Genomic DNA, 26,491 nt, shown 5'->3' with positions numbered 1-26,491 from the left:
TTCTTCCTTATGTCTGGCCTTTTGGTAACGGTGGGACTGTTAACGCAAGTCACTAAGGACGGAAAATTCAAGCCACTGCTCTACTACATTCATCGTATTGTTAGGTGAGAGAGAGAGAGAGAGAGAGAGAGAGAGAGAGAGAGAGAGAGAGAGAGAGAGAGAGAGAGAGAGAGAGAGAGAGAGATTATGACCGTAGTCGTTGACCGCAAACTCATCTGAATGAGGGCTGCAGGCTGAGGCTGGCATTCTCCTGCGGTCCACCATCCTTCTCTTGGGGGAAAAGAGGGAAAAGGGAGAGAGTTCAGGGACGATTATGGTGCCACCGAGTAAGAGCGTCCTTATTCACTAACTCTGAGCTAGTAGTATTAGTAGCAGATTGGTGTCTTGTAGGTTAGGCCATTTGACTGTTGCAGACTGGAGTTATTTATTTGATGAGTGTCTACTTCACAAATGGAGTGGGATTCGAGTTTCAGAGCTGCACATCATCGTTTAATTCTCTAGCTCTTCTTCCTAATCGGAGCCCCCACCAGCCCTGACAGTAAAACCCGCACTGTATATACTTTACTTGTTGGGGGCTACATCATACGAGCCTAAAAATTATTCTTTTCGATCCATCTGGTCCCACCCTCAGTTCATTTTCAACTATTTTTCTTTTTCTTTCCAAACTGCTGCCTACTTCAGCCCTAATGGTAGCCGTTGTAGCTTGCCTTTGAGTAATACAGTATTGGAATCAGGGGCTACGTTTTCTAAGCTCTCCTCTCTCTCTCTCTCTCTCTCTCGTCTACTTTTCTCCTCCTTTCTTCAGATTGCTGCCACCTCTAGCTCTGACGGTGGCCTTGGTAGCCTGCCTGTCGGAGCTGGTAGTCTCAGGTCCCTTTGCTCCGGCAATGGAACCTTCCATCCTTCGCTGGTGCCGACACAATTGGTGGATGGACGTCACATTGCTCACCAACCTCTTCCTTCCGCATATGATGCAACTGGGACCCGAGTATGGCGCACAAACGGTAAGGTTTGGTTAGCTTCAATGGCATAGCCGGAGGCGTGGCCAGGGCAGCACTGGCCATCACATAAATATGCCTGACCACCCCAAATTTCCAGATTACTCACAGACCCACTTGAAGCGTTCTCCCATAGCCATCCAGTATTTAAAGTTATCCAATCAATGGTCAACCTGTTTTTCAAATGTATCCCATGGTGGCTTTACGTCTGCATGCTGTTGGTTCATTTTTGTGAAGATTAAGTTAATTTAGGTGACATTTTGGGCAGGTTTGGTGATTTGGAAAGCTTTCTGGTAATGTTAGTTAATATTTAAAGTACTGGTTTTACACACAGACACACATTATATATATATATATATATATATATATATATATATATATATATATATATATATCATCAGCCGTTTGAGTGTCCACTGCAGGATCGGCCTATCCCGACCGAAGTGGGGACGATACAGCCAATGTATCTCTACCAAGTGGCTTAGGCTGTCTAGTAGAGATTGTATGTAGGGTGAGTAGTGCTTGTAAGTGTAATTGTTGTGTTGGAGTGGCTTTGGAAGTGTGTGTAGTCTGTGATACAAATGTAATCGGCCCGCGCAAGGCGACTGGGTGCATGCATACTTTATAGTATGCGACACTGGTTCAACCACAGCACCCTTGCGTCCGCCAATGCAGCTCGTGGCCAGAAGAACGCTCTCCAAGTTTATTGCCCTGGCGAGGCGCGAACCCTCGTACTTCATTGTACGAAAACGCACACTTTACCACTGAGGCTCATATATATATATATATATATATATATATATATATATATATATATATATATATATATATATATATATATATATATATATGATTCATAACATGTATCTCATGATTTTTCTTCTTCATTATAATTTTGTGATTAGGTGTATGCGAGAGAGTTTTAGGAGTCATGATAAGTAAAGACTTTACGCCAAAGCAACAGTCTAATAATGCGAGAAATAAAACAAATAAATTCCTAAAATTTATTTCGTGGAGCGTGAGCAATAGGACACCAACGTAAATAGCAACTTTGCCTAGCATTGCTAAGGCCACATTTTCACCAAGCCGTACAATTTTGGTGTCCTTACTATAGATGGATACAGATTCGTTAGAAAATGTACAGAGAAGACTGACCAAAAAATAGTATATGATATTCGGAATCTTTCATATGACGACGGACTCAAAATACTAAATTTGCACCCACTAGAAAGGCGTAGAGTAAGAGGAGACTAAAATGAGGTGTTTAAGTTGATGAAGGGAATAAGTAAGGAGATATTGGCGAGGTTCTATAAGTGAGCGCATTGAACAAAACTCGAACTAATGTTTGCAAACTAGATAAATTCCGTTTTGCTAAAGAGACAGGTAGAAGATACTAGTTTAGCAATAGAGTGGTGGATGAATGGAATAAGCTACTTTGTGATATAGCTGATGCCCCTTCCACCAAGAGTTTCAAGCATAGGCCGGATAAGGATATGACAAACAAAGGGTGAATTTATTTTTATTTTATTTATTTATTTTTTTTTTAGGTTTCATTGCGATAGTTTCTTTCCTCCTTTCTCATTTTTAGTCACACTCTTATAGATGTCTAGCAGGGTCAACTGGGCTACTGCAGTTTATCCTCTCATCTTATGGTCTTATGTATTTACATGGTAAGCAGGTAGCTTTATTATTTTTCGTTCAGTGTATTTTTACTTCGTCTGGACGGAGTCCGGCGAGGAAGTGTTTTTGGTCGAGGTTGTTTGTTTCATTGTTTGTTAGCAACATTAAGGAAAAACGGTTGAATGAAATTACATGAAATTTTCAGGATATTTGGACACTGGTCCCGGAAGAATGTGATTAAGTTATGGAGGCAATTGAGTGAACCTGAAAAGGTTAAAATCAAAGTAACGGATTTTCAGAGAGCTATAACTTGAGACCGGTTGAAGATAGAGATATTTTCTATTATCAGCATACAAGACTTCCCATAGAAGATTTTAGTTAGCACCAAGACCTTTGAACATGAGTGACCTTGAAAGGTCAAACTCAAGATCACGGATTTCAGGGGACTGTAACTGGAAACTGGTTGCAGATACTGTAGATATTTACTATTATCAACATACAGGAAGTCTAGTGTGGGCTTTTAATTGGTACCATGACCCTTGGACTTAAGTGACCCTGAAAGGTCAAACTCAGGGTCACAGTTGTTTAGGGGGCCACAACTCGAGATTGATTGAAGATTGAGAGATATTTACTATCATCAAGATATAGGAAGTCCTATATGAGTTTTTAATTGATACCATGACCTTTGAGCTTAAGTGACCTGAAAGGTCAAGCTCGAGGTCACGGATATTCGGGGAGCTATAACTAGAAATTGGTTGAAGATAGAGATATTTACTATTATCAAGATATAGGAAGTCACTTATGGGCTTTCGTTTGGCACCATGACCTCTGACCTCGAGTGACCGTGAAAGGTCAAACGCAAGATTACGGATTTTCAGAGGGCTATAACTTGAAAAAGGTTGAAAATAAAACAACTGCTGTCGGGCGAGGTTAATTGTGCCTGGTATACTTGTATGTATATTGTTGGATTTCCCGTTTTGACTCCTAGAATAAGATAAGGATAGCAGAGAAGACTCTGCACACCCTTTTAATCGTCTTAAATGAAAGCCAGCTAATTTACCTTAAACCTTCTGCTTGTGCCTAAGTCACAATCCATACCATAATTATGCGACGTCATGTTGTTGTATATATTTTTTCATATTTAAGGTTTACGTTTAAGTTACTGTATTCATATGCTGTTACCTTATAACAAGCTCACTACTAGTATTATTATGTTCCATGAAAAGGTCAAATTTTGTGTAAATGTAAGCAGATGTGTTTATCTATCTCGTTGGTTTTGAGCAGAGACATAGTGAAGTCTCCAAGGAATTTCCTCACCCTTCTCTCTCTCTCTCTCTCTCTCTCTGTATTGAACCTCATCCATTTTGTCCTCCCCTGAAATTGTATATATATCTATATACCTAGGCTTTTTACCCCTGGGGGAGGGGGTAGCAGAGACAGGACGACACACTCATTTACTCGCAAGGGGAGAGGGGATCGCTCCTCACCGCACCACACCGCAGGAGGGTAAACTGTGCAGTGCAATCCAGCGACATCTGCAGCAGAGCCCAACAGCAGATCTGGTTTACCCTTGCCACATCATAATGGACCCATCCCCTTCCCCGCACCTGACCCGATCAGCTGATCAGACCAGATGCAGGAGAACATCCCGTCAGGGCCGCGTCACCGTTTATGCATTCATAATTTCTCTCCATCCATCCTAATCACGCTCAGCCACTCTTCCTTGCACCACAGACATCTCTCTCGCTTTTAATGCTCTCTTCACACTGTCCATCCATCCAATTCGTGGTCTTCCTCTCAGCCTTACACCTCTCACCTTAGACCCAGCTCACCAATCGCTCTTCATCCATTCTCGCCTAGCTAACTCTCCCTCCCTCACACATCCTTACCTAACTCTCCCTGCTTACACCTAACTCCTGCCTCCCCGCAGTGCATACCCCACACCTGGTACGTGGACGTGGACATGCAGCTCTACATATTCATGCCACTCATACTACTGCCGCTCTACTACAGCCCAAAACTAGGTATGTCACTGTACTCGTAGAAACAGTAATAGTGGGAGTTATGTAGTATTAGTAACGGTAGAACTAACGACCATAGGAGCAGCAATAATTACAATATAATTGGTATTAGTAGCAATAAAAAAACTATGCTGTATTTTACTTACTTAATCCTGGTGGGGATTTTTTGTCGCTTTTGCAGCTTCATTCCCATAACTCGGTGGTACAATAAGATAATAATATGATTCTATATAATTTCCACAGCACTTTTGTATTACTAGTACAATGCTTCAACATGGAGAGAGGGTAGTTTTATGCCTAGTTAAAATGAACAGAGTATAGTTATGCAACTGAAACAGCACTGTGGTAATAACAGTAAAGTAGTAAGAATAGTATTGAAATAAGTAATACCGAAATGAAAAGTATAACAGTAATAGTCATAATAATAGTAATGTTAATAATAATGGTGATAGTAATAAACTGAATTAGTGGTGCCACAGAAGGGACGATGATAACATAGTGGAACCGTAATTGGTATGACAAAAATTAAGGTAGTAATGGTAACGGTACTAGTAATGTTAATAGACTTGGCAGTTTTTAGTCATGGCACGCGAACTACCACCTATCTAGTACAACCCAAGGTTTTGTTAATTCATTTAACTTGGAGGAGATTTTTAACCATTTGCAGCCGTACGTCAGTGGCAGAATAAGATAAAGTACGGCTCTGTGTCCTTTGTATTATACACTTCGTGACTCCCACCACACTGTTGTCTAGTTTTAACATCTTCTTGCAGCTCAGTATTCAATATGAAGAGATGTCAATTTTACGCTGAGTTTTAAAGTTAACAAAATATAGCCCAGTTATTGTTGATAGTGATGCTCAAAATCAGATTAATGTGGAATAATACTGTAAGGGTAACGGTGATAGTCATAGTGATGTTAATATATTTGACGAGTGGGTAAAGAGGTTGTTTGTTGAAAATGATGTGAGTTTCCTCCCAGATGGGGACAGGGAACAGTTTGATTAAGTGAATTCCTTAACTCACACTTGACTGATTATCCATAAGCTCCACCGAAATGCCATAAAACATCCCCCCTGATACTACTGAAAAGTCCTTAACTAGAAAGCGCGACAGAGAGCGCATACCTCCGCCAACGCCATTGTATTAAAAAGGACTCTGATCCGAATCCATGGATATAGGATCCTGATCCGGATCCGGATCCGCCACAAAATTTAATCAATTCTTTCTTGGCCTATGGTCTACCTTTCCACAAAATTTCATTGAAATTCATTGAGAACTTTTGGAGATATTGTGCGGGATACTCCGGATCTGGATCCGGATCCGGATCTGACCAGAAATTCAATCATTTCATCCTTGGCCCATGGCCCACCCCTCCACAAAATTTCATAAAAATCCGTCTATAGCCTTTTGAGTAATCTTTCAAACAGACAGACAGACAAACCAACGAACTAACGCGGAGTAAAACATAACCTCCTTGGCGAAGGTAATGAGACACCGTTAGCCCGGATTCAGAATGAGTGGTGGGTATTAGCATCGCAATTGTGGCAGGTGAAAATGTGTGGCGCATACGAGGACTCACGGTCGAACACATTACAAAAATCATCCAGCACGTACTTGGATTTCAAATTATAAAGACTATGCACAAACCTTTAATAGCAAAGTGAGGTGCTGAAGAGCGCCTGCATGAGGTGGCACCAGTATAACCGGGCGACTCACCTGCCCGTTATAAAATATTCCTCAACTCCCTCCTTATCCCCCGAAATGAGGATGGTAGGCTGCAGGAGAAGGGCAACTTCAGCCTGCAGTCTACCGAGGGCAACAACAACAACATCACCACCACCACCAATAACAACAACAACAACATGGAAATGGAGTGCAAGCCTCTAATTCCTGACGGTCACTTATGGCAAGCATGTAGCTCTTAGGCATGGTCACCCTGCATCATACAGTACAGAGTGTAGTCAGCGGCGATAAAAGAAGATCAAATTCGTTCCACCTTCGTCTTATGCTGAAGAAATTATCGTCAAAAATTAGAACCTTGGCCACATCTTCGCTGTTTTAGTTACCACTTGAATTGATGTGAGGTCCTCTTTAGTTTAGGAGACGATTTATATTAAGTTTGGGAAAACCCTCTTGTGCTGGAGGGGTTTATTAAGGTTACATCTAACCCCATCAGTTGAGAAGGCCTATTATATCCTGAATAAAATTGACCTGAGCAAAAATGAAGTGATAAATGTGTCTCCGGGCTCACTTGGATAATAATACAGTTGACTAAGTTGAGTAACAAGTTGACTAAGCCACTAAAGAGAGACTCCTTCATGTAGTAGTCCCTATATGACCGAGCGGTGGAGGTGCCCATTTGTACAAAGTTCCTCATTTCGCTCCTTTTTCTCACCTCTCAAAGAGGGTGGCGGATTGCAAGAAGGGCAACTTTGGCCTGCAGTCCACCGGGTTCATGTTTTTGGAGATGTCATAGCACGTCCTTCTTCATGATTTATTCTGCAAATTTATAAATAACATATAAGAGAAGGCTTAGGTGGAATGTGCATAAAAAAAAAAGAAATCGGTCAAGGACAGGTGCTACGAAACCTCCACTATGCCACCTGAGTAGGAAAGTTCAGTCCGGATTGCAAGTGCCATGGGATACTTCCTAGCACCTCATCCTTGGCGATTTATCTTCGGTTGCGCTTTAACATTATCTATCATGCTATTTATATTGCTTTAACATCGGCATAGTTTGCATCAATAACATAAAAGAGAATACTGAGGTGTAATGAGCAGAGTAAATCGCTAAGGCCAAGGTGTTACAAGTCTCCAAACCCACTCAGAATACAACCCTCACAGACTCACGGCAAACACAGACCACGAAACCATGAGCCATATTTTCGACGGCTTCTTAGCTCATCTTCCTCGGCGACTTGTTTTGCACACTGTATCTTGTTATTGCATGTATGTTATTCATATCTTTCTGATATTGGTATACATTGCATAAATAAATAAAATATGGGCGTACCAGATCTGTCTATCTGTCTATAGTCAGACGCCTTAATTCCGTAAGGGGAGGCCACAAATAAATCGCCTCCACGTTGCCCTGTCTCCCTGCCACTTCGTTGCCCTCCCCCCAGCTTACGTCCCCCTCTCTCATATACAAGTACCTCTTCACTTCATCCCTCCATCTCATCCTCGGTCTGCCTCTCCCTCTCCCCCCGATCCACCTCACTCACATACACCCTCCTTGTTAGTCTCTCACTCTCCATCCTCTCCACATGCCCGAACCACCTCAGTGTATTTCTCCTTCATTTGTCAGTTTCTCCATGTAACTCCTCGTGCTCCTATCAAATACTGTAACTCATTTTCACTGCTCTCACTCATGACTTGAGTTCATCCAACAAGGTCAGGGCTTCGCTTCCTTATCAAGATACTATGATGCTGCGACTTTTTAACCTCCATACTCACTTCTTTATTTCTTATCTCTGCTTTCAAAGAATCAGCAACCTTTCTTCTCTGCTGTACCCTTTTAAGCACTGCATCCTCGAATCTTCCATCCTTATTCATCACAATGCCTACGTAATTAGATGCAATAACATTTTTAATTTCCTCACTATCCAGCCTCACTGTGCATTCAATGCCTTCATTTCTCTCGAAGAACACAACTTTACTTTTCCTTACATTCAGTTTTAGATTCTGTTTCGTACATATTCTCCCAAACTCATTTCACCAAGCTTTGCAGTTCCCCCTCGTCATCACTTAATAATACGAGAACAGAATCACTGGCAAACAACAGAGCAGGAAGTTTCCAAACGCTGCCCCCTCTCACTAGGGCTGCTCCAGCATCCACTGCCCTACCTTGTATCTCTTTTATAACTCCATCCATATACAAACTGAGCAACCATGGAGACATGAAACATCCATGTTTTAATCCAACATTCAGATAGAAAATTCTCTCAGTTCACCATGCACACGCATTGCAGACCTAGCTCCCTCATACATATTCTTAACGGCATTCAACAGTTTCTCATTTATTCCATATACTTTTAATATTTTCTACATTCCTTGTCTGACCACTTTGTCATATGCATTCTCCAGGTCCATAAAGGCAGAATACAACTTCTTTCCCTTCTTTAGAAACTTTTCCACAAAACATCTTAGGATGAATATCTGATCTACACAAACTCTTCCCTGCGTGAAACATCCCGGTTCTTCTCCAACTAATTCCTCTGTTATTTCCCCAACACTTTCAATAAGTATCTGCCATATACTTTTCCAATTACAGTAAGAAGACAAATACCCCTATGTTTACCACACATTTCCTTTTCCCCTTGTCCTTTGCACACAGGAATAATAATGCCTGGCTTCCAATCCCCCAGGACCAGATGCAAAGATAAATTCTACTCTTTTCACTACAACTAGGCGTCAAGAACCATACTCAGTTCATCATAACTAGGTGTCAAATTGCGATCTCTCTAGCTTGAATATTGAACTACAGAAAGAGGTTGACAGTAGAACATGAAGTTACTTAGAGAAAAGTGCTGTTGAACTGATGTAGAACAGTAGCGTTGTCTTTTTTTTTTTTTTTTGCCGCTGAGGTAAGTGATATACGCTGCAAAAATACGAAATTTCCGCCAAGTTCAAGTGAACGAACTTTAGTAATTATGAAGTGCAAGGAAGCCTCCTTGACCAACGAACTTATTATACAAATGGCCGTATTTTCATCGGTTTTGGTGGTACCATGAACTTTTTCTTACCGGGATATCAATGTCGGCAGACATTTACGAGTATGTAGGAATGGCTCTGACGCTCTCACAAGGCTTAACAAAATCGTTTGTGACTTCCAAACACTGAGGAAAGAATATTTTTCTAAACACCTAGCTTTAATCCTCATGCTTTGTTTTATACCAAAAGAAAAAAAAAATGTATCAGTAAGTAAAACACGCTAAAATACAATCGACAAAATCTCCCATTTCTACATCATCGTCTTTCTTAGACCCTCCATCTCTAAAATGAAACCCATCACTTTTTTATTTTTTTTTTTTTTCAGAGGGATTTCATTTTCCATTGGGTCTGATGCACGGTAGACATTGCTCGAGAAAGGTCAAAGGTAATAGGTCGAGAATAGGTCAGTCTTTAGTTCTGATTCGATTAAAACCAAACTTGATAGAAGGGTTGGGGGTGAGCAAAGGGTTAAGTGGTTTAGGTTTAAGAACATCTGTCATAATTAAAGGTCACAGGACAAGGTCAAACTTTCGGCCCTTGAACAAAAAAGTTATTCTTCACTTCGTATTAAACTTAGTGGAACCGTTTAGGTTCAACCAAAGATTAATTTTGTGTTTGAATGGATGAGTAAATGGGGAGTGTGTCGTCCCGTCTTGGCTACCTCCCTTTCCTTGGGGGAAGCAACCTAGGTATATAGATAGATTATTTATTTATTTATTTTTTTTAGAGAAATATGCCAATGGCGAAGGTCGCAGGGGACGGTTAAATTAAACACTTCCTATCCAGTCTGGACCAAACTTAATGGAGAAATGGTCACATATGGATGATGTTTTTCAAGTTTGAGAACGGTATCACTGAGAGGTCCAGTCGTGGGCGTTGCGCTTTCTCAGTGCTGCTTCGTGTTACTACCTTCAGATTTTATTTAGCTCAAGAATGACTTTATGGCATTGCTTAGTCAATGAACATTGGGTATGGGGTAGTAAACTGAGGTGAAGGGACAGGAGCGGGGAGGGGGAGTGACAGGGCACTGGTTGTGCTGCTCTATTTTGACAGTATCCGAGTCCTTTGACTTGGTGTTTGTCACATATCCAGTGGCGTTGAGGTATGGGTTTGTGAGGGAGGGAGGCCCGGGGAAGAGGGAAGGTGGAAGAAATGGAGGGAAGGCCAGAGAGGGGAGAGGTAGAGTGTGACTGGAACATTTTTTCGATTTTTCTTATAAGGTGGTAGGTGGTGGCGATCTTCATCAACTCTCTTGATGTAGTGCTGCCTACTTCTTCTTTCACCTTTATCATTCTTTTTCTGTGTCTGCCCTCCTCTCATATTATTTCTTCCATCTTTCCTGTCACATTTTATTACTTTTCTTTCCTTTTCATGTAGCTTTACACTGAGTGACAAGCCTAATAGTTTCGTGTAAGCCAGGAAACAATTTACAACACTGGGTGGTAATGATATAACCAGCCCATATGTATTCCCTACGTGTCAACAAGTGGGTCGGCGTAAAATAACTACCTCAAAGACAGACGGCCATCCCTTACGGGATTATGGCATCTGCCTATAGATAAGATTTTTTTTTAATGGGTGCACATGGACATCTTTTTCACTTAATCTTAAGTATAATGTACTATATTAAAAATGTATTTACTAACATTAATGGGGGTAACGTTACATCAGTACTGGCAGCATATGATATGTGAAATATTCTAAGTATTATTTATTATTTATGTATTATTGTTTGTGGCATGGTTGAGGTGAGTTTTTTGAAAAATTTTCTGTATCCCACTGCTTAATAGGGGAGTGTATGTTGTGTAATTTACGGGCATAAGTTATGAGAAAGTACTGGTGTATAAGGAGTACCGGTGTGCAGCCAAGCTCTCAGCGAGGGTGAGTATGGCAGGGGGTGGGACGGTGGTAGAAGTAACCGTTGGATTATTACCCTCTGTATGGGTCGGCAAGGCCTGGCATTCCATACATGGATTCTGCTACAGGCAAAGGGAGCCTCGGCAGAAATTCCCAACGTTTTTTCTTTTTCTTTTCCTAGTCCAAGCAGGAAGCCGGTAATGAATTTTAAATTTCTATCACTCATTTAAATCTCTACCACTTCACGTTGATGCTGATGGAACATAGCAGCCTGGCGCTTCACTTTAACCATGTTTTTTAACTATTGCCCTAGATTCAGGAATTCTACTCCCCACGACCTCCCATCTCGCTGTCAGCTCCACTACTACTACTACTACTACTAGTACTTCTGCTACTACTGCTACTAGGTGCCACCACCATCACCATCACCACTACTACTACTACTACTGTTACTACTATTTCTACTACTCCAACAGGTCGTGTGTGGCTTGGTGTAGTAACGCTGGCCTCTGTAGCAATTCCCTCAATCATCATAGGCGTCGACGACCTTTGGCCGACCAGCATGATCATTGCAGAGTGAGTATACGAAATATTCTTTAAAATAATGCACTAATGTAATTATTTCCAGTATATTTGTAGGAAACAAGTTAGTGTGTACCGTCTTTATTGTAAGATTTTGAAATGCGCGCTACATTCCTTCATGTACCGTGACATTTTCCAAGCGTTTACCATATTGGCTCACCAGCATGATCATCGCTGCGCTGGTACACGAAATATTCTTTAGAATAATGCACTATTGTATTTATTAGCTGTGTGTGTGTGTGTGTGTGTGTGTGTGTGTGTGTGTGTGTGTGTGTGTGTGTGTGTGTGTGTGTGTGTGTGTGTGTGTGTGTGTGTGTTATAGTAGTCGTATTAGTAGTAGTAGTAGTAGTAGCTAAAACAGTAGTGCAGGAATTAACTTTAATTAACTGTTTATTGTATGATTTAGAAACAGTGCTCCTCATTCCATTTCTTTGCAAGACATTTTTTTCCAATCGTCTGCAGCACTTAGCCTTCCAGCCCCATTATCGCAGAGTGAGTACACAAATTTTACTTCAAATCTGCACGCTGTAGTCAGTTTGTTTTCACTTGACGTAATGACGTCACTACCGCAGTAGGAATATTAGCCTACGCAGTGGTTGCATTATTTCAGTGAACTTTAGTCATGAAGTATGGATGAATCTCCTTTGTTACAAGTCAAATTAACCCTCCAGTCTGAGTACATCTGGCTATCATCTAAGCTGAAAGAGGTTAAGGATCTTCGTCAACAAACGTGGTAATACAAATACTCTGTTTCTCTCCCCAGTCAGTCCGGAAGCCTGGACTACAACTACAAGGTGTACCTGATGCCGTGGACTCGTGCCAGCCCTTATATGGTCGGGGCCTGGGTGGGTTATGCCATTTTCCTGGCCAGGTCTAACTCTTCTATCGCCAAGCTTAGTGCCGTAAGTACAGGATCTGGGGAAGATTTGGGGTAGAGTACGAAGGTTAGAGTATGGCAGGAAAGAGTTGGATTAGATTCTTAGGTTATGAGTACGTAGGTTAGGGTACGACAGGACAGAGTTGGATTAGATTCTTAGGTTATGATAGGGTAGGGTTGCGTTGGTTGGGTTAGGTTGTTTGGATATGGCATGACAGGATTGGATTGGGTTGGGTTAGGTTAAATTGTTTGGATATGGTAAGGCAGGATTGGGTTGGGTTAGGTTGAGTTAAGGTATTTGAGTACGGTAAGGTAGGCTTGGTTGTGTTAGCTTTCTTGTTTGAGGTATACAGGTAAAAGTACAACAAAACCTGGTATTCTGCATTTCCATTAGACTGCTAGACTACAGACGCACAGACAACTAGCGATGCGGGAGCCCTGGCTACTGTGATCGAGTCGGTTTCTGCGTGGGTATATTACACACATTATTTATGTATCTGTGTTTCCAAAATATCTCGTCAATGCCTGACTCGACTAGGGTCAAAACTGACATGTGCATTGTGTGTAGGGGTAGGAAGAAAATATTTAATTTTGATGCAAAGTAACTGACGGTCAAGTTCAAAGGTCACGGATCAAGTTCAAAGTTCAACGTTCTGCATTATTTCGTGAATGTCTGATGCACTTTGGATTAAAATTCTCTCATACATTATTTGTGAAGATCAATGGGGAGAAGTCAAAGTTAGGTTTCGAGCTCGGCGTCAGGGTTCTCTGAGCACCCATTCCAGCATTACAGTATTGATGAGATATATTGGCGACCCCTGATTTGGAGAAACGCAATAATGTAAACTAATAGCAACAAGAGGAAGGGTAAGTGCACTGTGCGGAGCAAGGGATTACTTAGTATTCTGAGAAGTAGCACTGCAGTTCCTTCTTGGCCATTGGTATTCTGCTTAATGACCCCCAGCTTGACATTCAGGCTGCTAGTGGGGATGCAGGTAGTCGCGGTGCAGTGGTGACAGCTAGCAGTGGCACAGGGGGTAGGTACTATTGGCAGAGGGGTTAGGGGGTGGTGGCACAGAGGTTAGGTGGTAATGCTGGTGGTGGTAGTGGTGGCGGCTGAGGAGGGGTTAGCTGCTGTTGAGAGAGGGGTTTAGTGCTGATGATAGAGAGGATGGAGTGGTGGCACATTGGTCAGGTACTGTTGAACACCAGGTATTGCTAATGGTAAAACAAGCTATTATTATTGTTGGGGACAGCGAAGCCTACTGAATGTGATCGAGATGGCATCTGTGAATGTATGTATCTATTTATGCATGCATGCATGTATTTACGACTTATCTGTGTTAACCAAATTTTCAATAAATTTCTGATTCCATTTCGATCAAAAATTTATCTGGATACAGAGAGAGAGAGAGAGAGAGAGAGAGAGAGAGAGAGAGAGAGAGAGAGAGAGGAGAATGTGCCTACATTAACCTGCCGCGTGCCAATGCCATTTTAAAACAGTCTGACGTAATTCTGCGGCCAGTGCTAGTGCCATTTTAAAACGGTCTAAAATGAAAAACTTCACTGTGACCACATTTTTTCAAGATTCGCTGGTAAAAATTGGCAGGCTTGTAAGGTAACTGTTCCTTTACCATCCCCCAGGCTGTCAAGGCCATACACTCACTCGCTCCCCCCTCATGCTCGCTCTGCCTCACTCTGCCTGTGTGCCTCACCCAGTGCTGTACATGGTGAAGGAATTTTGTAAATATTTTCATGCAAGTGTAAGTTGTAAATATTTTCTTGTAAGTGTAAGGACTATATAGTGAAGTCAAGTTGTAAATCCCTTCTTGTAAGTGTCAAGACTGTACGTGATGAAGTCAGGTAATACCTATCTTCAAGTAAGTGTAAGATAATGCATTCACAGTGAGAAAGACACGCAAATTGTGATAGATGCCGAAGTAATAAGTAATCAGAAAAGTGTACTGAACATTGCTATACCTTCCCAGCATAAATACCTGAGTATACCTTACATAGAAAACGGCTTTCTCTCACGTACCTGGTGAGCGTGAGAGAGCGGTAATACCTGTACACGAGTATGCAGGACTAAAAAAAGCTCATTTCCGAGCCTCAGTGAGCATTTTAATGGCGAAATTCGTTGTTTCCACATCTAAATCTATCACTTTAGCCCCCCCCCCAAAAAAAAAGGTCGAAAAATGGCCGGCACTGGGGTGACCCATAGGGCTAAAAATAGCCGGCATGTGGCGGGTTAACAAAATATCTCACACATGATCCTATCTCAACCAAAATTGGGAAATGCTCTATATATGGGTCTGGGAAGAAGTTCCCCATACATGAAAGGCTGAAGGTCAAGGGACAAGGTCAGTTTTCAGGTTGCGGCGTTATTTCGTGTCTGATCCGATAATTTTTGCACATAATTTTTGTGTTGGGATGGGAAAAAGTGATTCATTTCCGGTGGGGATTCATAAGGTCATGGGTGAAGGTTAGATATCAGCCCCAGCGTCACTTACCTTTTTGTGTACCCAGTGAAGCTGTTATTGTTATTTATCCGTATATTTATTTAGGTGCTGGATAGAACATCTTCGCGTAGTGGCACCGATATGACCAGAATGGAGTAATTGCCCAGTTATGCAAACGTCCCTTCATCCCCTCCCTGCACGTGAAAGGAGGTTGGTGATCTGCAGTCCAGTGGGTTCATGTTCAGATGAGCCTAGGGTTGCATCTATTGTCATGGTTCCTTTACCTTAAAATAGCCACGGTTTTCGTTGTATCGTAGTTTATTTCGCGCAGCTCAGTGGCAGAAAAGGGCATTATTTCAGCTCTAAATACTTTTTTTACCATTTATTCTTGACTCAAATCACAGTCTGACATTAATAATGTTGCAAGTGAATATTCAAGATAGAGAGATGGCAATTTTTCTCCTAGTTAAAGAAAGTATAGTTGTTATTTATTTGTCGATTCAGCTATTTATCAGTTATTTTCCTCATTCAGTGGCAGGTGTGGGCAGGATGGGGCATCTCTACAGGCACGGCACTAGCGGTACTGTTCGGCCTTGCTGAATATAACCACGTGAGTCTGAGCCAAGCAGTGCCGGAGATGTCTCTAACCGAAGCGGTGTTTTATGGCGGTTTGCATAGAGCGGCGTGGGCAGCGGCTGTGGGATGGGTGGTGCTGGCCTGTCACTGGGGATATGGAGGTGAGAGAGAGAGAGAGAGAGAGAGAGAGAGAGAGAGAGAGAGAGAGAGAGAGAGAGAGAGAGAGAGAGAGAGAGAGAGAGAGAGAGAGACTTGGTTCAGTTCTGAGTTGTGTTCTGTTTCTGCCTTAAAGTAATACTGACGAGAATTTGTGTCGTAACATATCAAAACTTATTTATAATTCAGAAGCGGGAAGCAGAGCAGGTGCACTCTGACAAAAACAGATAATTCAGGGAGATCTTGAGATTTATATGAGTTGGTTTTTGTATGGCATCTATCTATATATGCATCTATCTATCTATGCATCTATCTATCTACCTACCTACCTATCTATCTATCTGTCTATCATTTTCATCTCTCCAGGTTATATCAACTGGATACACACACACTTTGTGGCAGCCACTAAGCCGGCTGACATACACTGTGTCCTAAGTTCCCATACCATATAAATGATAATATTCTAGTTTATCTACATACCTGCTTTACTGTCTATCTGCCTACCCACTTATTTATCCATCTGCCTCTCTCTATCTACCTATCCGACAATCAGTCAGTCTATCTATCTATCAGTTTATCTTTATCTCTCTGTCTCCCTGCCCCTGAATCTCTCTGTCCATTTTTCTCTCAAAATATCTTTTCTGCCCAGGTCCGGTCAACTGGATACTGTCACACCCACTCTGTCTATCTGTTAGTCTATCTGCGTTTATTTTTATCTCTGACTCCCTGCTCCTGAATCTCTCCATTCATTTTTCTCTCAATTTATCTGTCTGTCCAGGTCCAGTCAACTGGATACTCTCACACCCACTGTGGCAGCCTCTCAGCCGCCTGACCTACTCTGTGTACCTAACTTCCCTACCTATACAGCTGATCATATTTTACTCCATGAGGCGCACTACATACTACACTAACTTCATAAAGGTTGGTCCTGTTTTTAAGTTTTTAACATAAAGTTCTATAACTCCTTGGAGCTCGGATAATGATCATCAGTTTGAAGGATTATGTTGACTATTAACCAAGGAGGCTCATTTGTATCTCATGACTTAAGACCATCAGAGTTTCTATAACCACGATTTAGTATTCAGGTTGTGACAGTAGCTTAGTTCCCTCAGATGAAGACAGATCGATGATATAGAAGGTGTCCGGCGAGATTTTTTGAGAATTTTCATGTGGTTATTGTAGGTTCTGAGTAAAACTTCTGTATGAACGATGATCCAGTTCTCAGGTGTTACGGAAGTCCAGTTATTGCCGAACTTATGGGATACTTCTGAGGTAGACATTTCCTCTCAGAAAGTCATCAGTAATATTGTAACTCCAATTAAGGGTTAAGAGTTGGACCTATTTTTCCCCTGTGGATCTAAAATTTCCCAGGGATCTATTTTCCCCACAATGAACTTTTTCCCCACAGACCTACTTTCCCATGAATCTGTTTTTCCCTCACTGACCTCTTTTCCCCATGGCTCTGTTTTCCCTCCATAGACCTACTTTCCCTCCAATGCCCTACTTTCCCTCCATGGATCTATTTTGCTCATGAACCTATCATTCCTCAAACTTCTTCTCTTCATATCTAAATACAACACCTCCACATGGACTCATTTTCCTCATTGGACCTTTTCCCTATGGACTTCATTTTTTTTTTTTTTACACATTGGACCTGTGTTTCAGCTTCAGCCAGTTTCAACAAAGCATGTCTCTTCCATGGGCCTATTTTTCCACAGTGATTTATTCCAACCAAGGACCTATTAATCCCATGGAGTTATTTCCCAATGAACCTATTTTCCCCCATACCTATCCACTCATCCAGTGTAGTAGCCTCGTCCCTTTTGTCTTCCGGGATCAATCCACCTATCCACCTCACTGCACCTCACCCACCCACCGACCTCATCACTCACCTGACTCATTTGCACATCATACATCCTGCCTATCCAAGCCACTCACCCATCCCATCCACTACATCCTTCGACTCCAACTTACCTGCCCACCCACCTACCAACCTTCCCACCTTCCCGCCAACCCACCCCACCTACCCTCCCTTTCCAACCCAACCCATCCACCAAACACACCCAACCCCCTGGCGCACCCCACCCACTCTGCCCACAAGCCCCACTCTGCCCACCCTACCTGTTAATTCCCCCACCCCCTATCCCACCCTGCCCATCCACCCAACTACCCACTTTCCCGTCCATCCTAACCGGCTACTCACCCACCCAATCATCCAGTGTGCCACTTTCCTCCTCCCCCCCTCACACACACAGCGGCACAGATGCTTTTATAGTATGGATTACTCAAAATTCGTTTGTTTGTTAGTTCGTTAAAAAGTTCCAATATGTATGCATGCGTCGGCCTTGGTCACCTAACGGCGGCTCACTACAGTACCTTACTTAATCTCTGGCAGCCTCCATATTAAGTACCTTATCCCTGAGGTCACACTGTGTGACCTCGTCCTGGATTTTTTTTTTTTTTTTTTTTGTCTGTTTCTCGCAGTCCTACTCTCTGAGTTCACAGAACTCACTCACCGCACGCAGTTGTCATCTTCCAACTCTCAGCATGCCCGAACCATATCAGTCTGCCCTTCCTCAGCACAGCACTAATACATTCAGGTCCGATTTTTTCCCTTCAACTCTTCAATCGTAATTCTAAACCCTCAGGCCTGTCATTCAAAAATGAATTATATATCCATATAATCATTCTCCGTACGTACGGAAGTGAAGCTTGGACATTGTTGGAAGGACACAAGTCAAAAGTGAGAGCAGTGGAAATGAGTTATTTAAGAGGAGCCTGTGGAGTCACGTGGAGAGACAGGCTGACGAATGAGGATATAAAGGAGCGTTGTGGTGTTGATGTGGATGTGATAGGAAGCGTTATGAGGAACACACTGAGGTGGTTTGGCCATGTGGAGAGGATGGAGGGTGAAAGACTGACGAAGAGAGTGTATGTGAGTGAGGTGGAGGGGGGAAGAGGGAGGGGGAGGCCGAGGATGAGATGGAGGGATGGGGTGGAGAGGTATATGAGAGAGGGGGGTGTGAGTTGGGATCAGGGCAGTGAAATAGCGGGGGACAGGGCGACTTGGAGGCGATTTGTTTGTGGCCACCCCAAACGGGATTGAGGCGTCTGGCAATAGATAGATAGATAGATAATCATTCTCATCTCTGTACGTTTGAGCCCATGATTATCCTCCACTTTTACTGACAAAGTCACATTACCATCCAGCATTACACTCCTTACATATGCTACTTACAAGGATCCCTTAGCATAGAGGGAGAGCCCTCTCAGTGTCAGGTGGGGGCAACAATTCCTTCATCTTCTTTCAACCACTCATTACCCTTGCTACAGAACTAGCTCCAACCCCACCACCAGGACCTTTTATGTTCCCCAAATAACAAAGCTTTTCCACACACTCAAGAGACTCTCCAGCAAGAGTAATCCATTCCCACCTCTCTCCTTCTATATGCAGTTAATCCTAGAATATCCTCCTGAAATCTCTCGTTAATCTCGTGGGACACCTTCTTTTTTTTTTATTTGCTTAATTTGACCCAGATTTACCTCCCGATCCGGTTTTTTTCTTTTAGCTTAATTCACGTAGCTTAGTGCAGAAAAAAAAAGACAATGATACAGCTCTACATTCTGTTCATAGCACTTCTTCGTGTGTAGCATCATATTCCAGCGTTAGTCTATTGTCTTAAATAGCATTCAAGATGGCGAGATGACAATTTAAGGCCAAGTTAGTTAAAGGACTATAACAGAATCTAAAGTCTAGGGAAAGAAATATAGATTTTTGTAGAACGTTCTTCAAATATTTATAGTCTTAATTTATTCTGTTAAGTCTAGAGAAAGCCTAGCAGTCAGAATATGGGTCGCATGTTTGGTGATTTTGGAGATTTTGTAATGCCTTTTTCTTAACGATTTCTTTCGCACAATACATACTTACGGTAAATCCTCTTATGCGTTATTTATTTATTTCTTACGATTTTTTTGTTTACACAAGATGAACAGAGGAAGGAAAAACAAACTAAAAAAAATAATCCATACACCCAGATTACAGGTGTCCTCTATTCTTAAAAAATCTGCAACAGTTGGGCTTGAACTGCTGTAGGTTGAAGTCTGGGGTGAAAATTTCTGGGGAAGTGAGTTCCAGAGAGAATCAGGTAGGGGAACAAAAGAATTCTGTTGGGCAGAAGTTCTGGAATATGGCAGTGTGACAGTCCAGTCATGAGCGCTACCAGATGCCCGTGTCGCACGGGGGAAAGCGTGAAGAAGTGGCACATTGGATCCAAATTCGTCTGAGCATTTGCCATAAAAGTATCTGTAAAATAATGCAATGGAGGCAACATTCCTCTTGCTTGTAGGGGAGATAGTTCATTTGTAATTGCAGGGTTATTAATACTTGTTACAGCTTCGTTCTGAATTTTGTCCAGTTGTATTAGTGCAACCTCTCCGCATCCCTGCCACAAGGGAGAGTAATATTCCAGCTGAGAGCGCACGTGACACCTGTAAATTATAATAAAGTATGTCGATTTTAAAGAGATGAACGTAACATACAAGAAAATGTTAAGGTGTAATATGGAAAATAAATCGCTAAGCAAGAGGTGCTACGGAGCCTTCTATGCAACGTAGACTGTGGGATTGTTTTCTTTTTGTATCGTAGCTAAAAGTTATTGAATTTCATGTGCCACGATTTAATATTCAAGTTGTGGGAGTGACACAGATCTGTTAAGTGCAAACCAACCAACTGTAACAACCAAGGAGACTCATTATTATCCCATATCTAAGACTCACTGATCTTCATGCAACCACGGCTTATTCAAGCTGTGGAGTGACCCAGCCCCATCAAGTGAGAAAAAACCGATTATAATAACCAAAGAATCTGAACCTACAGCATAACTAAGACTCATCGAATTTTATGCAGCAGCGATTTAGTATTCAAGTAGTAGTTACGTATGAGGGTTATTCCTACGTCACAACAAAGCTGATCGATTTTATGCAACTTCGACTTAATATTCAAATTGTTTGAGTGGCTTAATTCCCTTGGATGAAAAGACTGAATAGTAGCATAGGAGACTCGTTCCTACTCATAACTAAGGGTCACTGAATCTCACGCAACAGAAAATTACTATTCTCATTGTGGGAGTGGGCCAGTTCCATCAGTTGAAAATAATTCGTGTAAAATTGCAGGTCCAGGAGACGTGTGGAGTGATGCTGGTGGTACTGGGCGTTTCTCTGTGGGTTACACTGGTCTCAGAGTCACCCATACTTAGGCTTGAGAAACTTATACTCGCCCCTAAAGGTAAGAGAGAGAGAGAGAGAGAGAGAGAGAGAGAGAGAGAGAGAGAGAGACTAGCTGGCCACCAGTGCTTAGTCTAGAGATATTTATACTGTCTCCTATGGATCATTTTGTGTGTGTGTGTGTGTGTCTGTGTGTGTGTGTGTGTGTGTGTGTAAATTTGCAGTAATTTGTTTGAAAGTGTTGTCTTTTATCGTATTTAATAATAATTTAAATTGTATTATTTTACGACTACGAGCCGGAAGTTACTACTATTACTACTACTACTACAACTACTACTTTATTTTTTATGCTTGACTGTGGACATAGGCTTCACAGCCTGTTCTCAAGGCCCAGTAGTCCTCCTACATACCATACACCTCCACATGTCACCACTTCGGCGCTAACACCCACCGTCCATAATGAACACATGCTAGACCTGTCTCATACAGGACTGGTGTATTGGTATTAGTTGGGGTATTTTTACATGTCGGCGGGTCTTATGGTAGATCAATAAAGTCTGCTCGATGAAATTCAGATTCTTAAACTGCTTCCTGCCCGAGCGGGGATTCGAAGCTAGGTCCATTAGGACTGCATGCCACCTCTCTACCGATGCAGCTACTATTACTACAACTATTACTAACAGCAACAACGACGACGGCGAAGATGATGACGATGATGACAATGATAAAGCAGATGTGCAGTTTCTTTTAGTGCATTCAGAGAAAACATGGACATTGTACTTAGTCCTGCGCTACTGCGATATGCATGCTGGTTACAAATATAATATCACTGCGTCATAAAAGAAGCTAGAATCCCTATGTAAAAGCAACGTGATCGCAATATTGGCGTATGTGACAGAAATGTATTACTGACGGCTTAAGAAGTATGATATCCCTGGATGCATTCAAAGTAGTAGTAGTAGTAGTAGTAGTAGTAGTAGTAGTAGTCAGTGGATGAGAGCCCAATCCACATATGTACTAAGATTTCAAAAAGATATCTGCCCTCCAGCAGTTATTTTGTTTCCTGTATTAGTTTTGGAGGGGCTGGCCTCTATAAAAATCTATCTGTCTATCTGTTGCCAGACGCCTTACTCCTGTAAGGAGTGGCCACAAACAAATCGCCTCCATGTCACCCAGTCTCCCGCCATTTCACTGCCCTGCTCCTAGACAACACCCCCCTCTCTCATCTACCTCTCTATTCCATCCATCCATATCATCGTCGCCCCCCCCCTTCCTCTCCCCCCACCACCTCATTCACATACACTCTCCTCATTATTTTCTCGCTCTCCATCCTCTCCACATGGCCAAACCACCTCGATGTATTTCCCCTAACGCCCTCTATCACACCCACATCCACACCTCAACGCTCCCTCACTTTCTCATTTGTCAGTCTGTCTCTCCATGTAACCCCACATGCTCCTCTCAGTAACAGTAAAAATAATGGTGGAAAATTTTATATACTGGTTAAGACTTATTAACGAAACAGACAAAGTGACCTGAGAGGTTTCGTTCTAATACACGTGTTCACTTTCCCCTATTTCTGATCATTTAAATTTTTAGGAGGGTACATGCCAGCCCCAAGATTCAGTAGGGGGTTTCACGCTACCAAAACGCTGGATTACAGATTAGAGTCCATTGTACAATATATACTAAGCTATCACAGCCACGACTTTCCTTCTTTCACCATATATGAGAATTTTAAATCTGGTGAGGGGGGCTGACATCACTAAAAACCGCTGTTCGAAGCTTTTACATAGTGAAAGACCTTCGGAGCAACCAGGTGAACTCACCCGGGAAGTTTCACTCAATTCCATATTATTATTATTATTATTATTATTATTATTATTATTATTCACAGCCAAACCCACCTCCTCGCCCCCAGTCAACGAAGCCAAAGTCACAGGCCAAGATGAGTTCAGCCAGGTCACAACCCAGATCAAAGGTCAAACTGAGGTCTAGATCACTCCAGGAAACACTTAAAGGGAAGAGGAGGAAGTCAACGCCAGCGCCGTCGGCAGTGGTTCGGAGCTGTATTGGAATTCTGATTATCGGGCTGTGTAATGCAGGAGTAGTTTATTATTACGCGTCACCATATAAATGACGAAGCTTCTTGTATTCGTTAGTATTATTTTTTTCTCTGCACTTTTTTTTTCTTTGATTTTGGTGATATTGCAGTTGGAGGTACCCTACGATAATCCAGATCCTTGTGCCAAATATAAATGATCTTGAACTATTTTTGAAGGTGATATACTCATTTTAATTTTAGAAACTGCATATTTGAAATTGAAATATCTCAGAAACTAATTGAGATGCAGTTGTTGGGTCGAAAATGCTATGATAAAAATGTTTGCTGAATAATTTTGGCCTAATATTTTTCCATTTAGCCTAGTGGAAAGTACCGAATTCAAATCTGCTCAATTTTTTCTTTTCAACATGTTTTAGAGAAAACCACAAAAGCTTTCAAGCTGTAACTTTCCAGATACATAGAGGTGGTCCCTCATATGATCTGGAGGGAAAATGATTACAGTTAAGCATACAGTTAGCCAGTTTTTGAGATAAACTTAAGGTTTGGACATTCGTTCTTTGACATATATGTCTTCAGATCTTGATGTTACACGAGAAGTTACCTAGCTTAGGCCTTAAGAGCTGAAGACCCTAAGGCTTAGGGTCTTCAGCTCTTATTTATATCACACTTAACCTATATAGCCAGTGGTCCCAACAATAAGGACATGTTCTTATTCCTATGGAGTACTGACTAATTTTCAAAAGGTGTGGGAATGTAGGGACGCCCAGGCAAAATACTCAGCAACTTAGGGATTTTGTACGTTCACTGATAATTATTAAATGTTTCTGTAAGGAACGTGGCAATTAAAGAAAGTTCGTTTACTTTATGCAGTTTTAAAGTCCTTGCTTTACTTGTTTTCTTTCATGAAAAAAACAAGAAATATTCCAGTCTCAGGCTCTCAGCTCTGAGCTGTATGACCGTGACTCAGAGTCTGAGTCAGGGTCAGTGTGGGAGGATTTGCTAGAATATTTCATTGCTGATAAGCAACGTTGGGTCTGGTTAGTACTTGGATGGGTGACCGCCTGGTAACACCAGATGCTGTTGGCATCCCTACGTGTCAAGTGGGGTTGGTGGAGGATTAGTGCCCCTCCCTGTAAAACAATTAACTCTAAGCCATTGGCCACCCCGTCTGGGATACATGGCGTCTGGCAATGAATGAATGAATGAATCAGCGTAACCTGCTTCATAAGAAAAGCTGTGAAGAACTTTGGTTGTATCTTCCCAAAGTAAGGAATTTTTCAGACCAGTATGTTTTTAGGAACCTTGCCCCTTTAGCAAAGCTCATCCCAACTTTCCCAAGTTCCAGTGTAGAAACTTAGAGGATCTCTTCTCTAATGGCAGATGCAAAGACCAAAAAGAGGAATAGGATGGGACCTGACTTATTAGATTTCTTTGTATTTATCAGTAGTAATATGAAATCCAAAGATAAAAACTTCCTTGATTTTGCAAAGAAGATTGAAGAGTGGCACTTGGCACTTCATAACCAACAAATGTATGACCACAAAGAGTAAAGCTTTATTGTTTTTTTTCCATTCAGGCCTTGAGTTAGTTATACTGCTGTGCTGATTATGAATGAAATCTGATTTTGAAATGCTGCAAGTGTTAGTCTTTGTTTCATCGGAGCTGAGGATAAATATACACATCCAATATCGTGGCGGGAAATATGACATCGCTTTATTCATTTACTATTTATTCCTCTCATATAATATGTACGTTGTATTTTCACTCATGATCATCATGAATAATGAAAGGAACTACCTAGGCAACGAAACATATCAAGTTAACTATATAGAAGACAAGCTATGTAAACTTTGTTTTTTCCTATTAATTTAAAGAAGATTTTAGAGAACTGGATGCATAATGAAACAACTTACTTTTCCCCAATAAACATTAAATGTCATTGCATTCATTATTTGGTTCTTCTTTCTCCATGAAGTTTATTAATCACTACGTAAGTAATATGTTACGTGCATTTTTTTTAAGTTGAAAAATAAGTTAACCCGCCCCGTCCCGACCATTTTTTCACCACTGGTACCCCCCAATCCCGACCATTTTTGGACCCAAATTTTTTTTCGCTAAAACTTTCGCTTTTGGTCAGAAACAATGGTCAATCACCAAGAAACTGTTCACCGGGGTCCATAAGTGGCCTAAACAGGTATACCTTCGTTACACCTGCGTGTTCTGTGGAGGTGGTCTGTGGCTCTCACGTTTTCTATGGTATTATAAGTCTGGGAAACCAACGAAAGTAAGTAGATATGTATTTATTACAAACATAAAAACATGTGATACAAGAGTAAATTGGATTTTATACAAAAATAGAGGTGAAATAAGCATTGTACCATCGGGCGAACCGAGCGAAATCGGCCAAACTGTTCACTGATGAATCGCTAACATTGCTGAATCATGATACATATCATTTTTTCTACTTACATAATACATCTCCAATAACATTATACCATTTTACATTTTATTGAACTGTTTTTACGTATTCACAGGTCTTTCGATAACATTTAGCGTAATGTTAGCGCTTATTTACGTAGTGAGTGAACTCGCTGTGACTGTTGTTTCAACTCGCATTGTGTTTTTTCAACTTACATAATACTTTCCTAATAACATTATACACTTTTCCACTTTAGAGAACTGTTTTGAGATAGTTTCAGGCCTTACGATAATATTTAGCGTAATAATAGCGCATAATAACACAGCGGGTGAAGTCGCTATGACTATTATTTCAACTTACAACCTATTTTTGTACTTATATAATTCTTCTCCACTAACATTACACGTTTCCACTTTATATCATTGCTATCACATAATTGGAGACCTTACTATTCTACTGAGCGTCTTATTATCGCATATTTACACAGTGAGTGTTATCGCGATATTATTTGTTTCAGCTTACACTAGTATTCAACTTATAAATTACTTTCCTACTAACATTACACCCTTTTCCACTTTATATCATTGCCATCACATACTTACAGACCAGAATGTTCTACTGAGCGTAATATTTTCGGAGATTTACACAGGGGTGTACTCGTGACATCAATTGTTACAACTTACACTATTTTTCAACTTATACATTACTTTCCTGCTAACATTACACCCGTTTCCACTTTATATTCTTGCTATCACATATTTACTGACCAGACTGTTATACTGAGCGTCATATTTTCGCAGATTTACACAGTGGGTGTAGTTTTGATATCACTTCTTTCAACTTACACTATTTCTCAACTTATACATTACTTTCCTGCTAACATTACACCCGTTTCAACTTTATATAAGACTTATCACATACTG

General features: G+C 41.4%; 1 protein-coding gene across 1 annotated transcript in view; it reads left to right on the top strand.

The window, feature by feature from the left end:
• The window catches only part of LOC145403593 (nose resistant to fluoxetine protein 6-like), a 65,399-nt gene that overhangs the window by 19,870 nt on the left and 19,038 nt on the right, over positions 1-26,491 (top strand). The window contains exons 9-16 of the mRNA XM_080275270.1: positions 1-104; positions 806-1,004; positions 4,549-4,642; positions 11,688-11,787; positions 12,557-12,695; positions 15,662-15,866; positions 16,640-16,782; positions 21,034-21,145. The exon at positions 1-104 is cut by the window's left edge and continues 57 nt beyond it. Coding sequence (XP_080131396.1) covers positions 1-104; positions 806-1,004; positions 4,549-4,642; positions 11,688-11,787; positions 12,557-12,695; positions 15,662-15,866; positions 16,640-16,782; positions 21,034-21,145 — 1,096 coding nt within the window. The remainder of the gene's footprint in view (positions 105-805; positions 1,005-4,548; positions 4,643-11,687; positions 11,788-12,556; positions 12,696-15,661; positions 15,867-16,639; positions 16,783-21,033; positions 21,146-26,491) is intronic.

The sequence above is a fragment of the Coenobita brevimanus genome, chromosome 61 (genome assembly GCF_032717465.1).
Source record: "Coenobita brevimanus isolate Jiangsu-jjx chromosome 61, ASM3271746v2, whole genome shotgun sequence".
In the NCBI taxonomy this organism is placed as follows: domain Eukaryota; kingdom Metazoa; phylum Arthropoda; class Malacostraca; order Decapoda; family Coenobitidae; genus Coenobita; species Coenobita brevimanus.
This window is presented reverse-complemented; position numbering and strand designations above follow the sequence as displayed.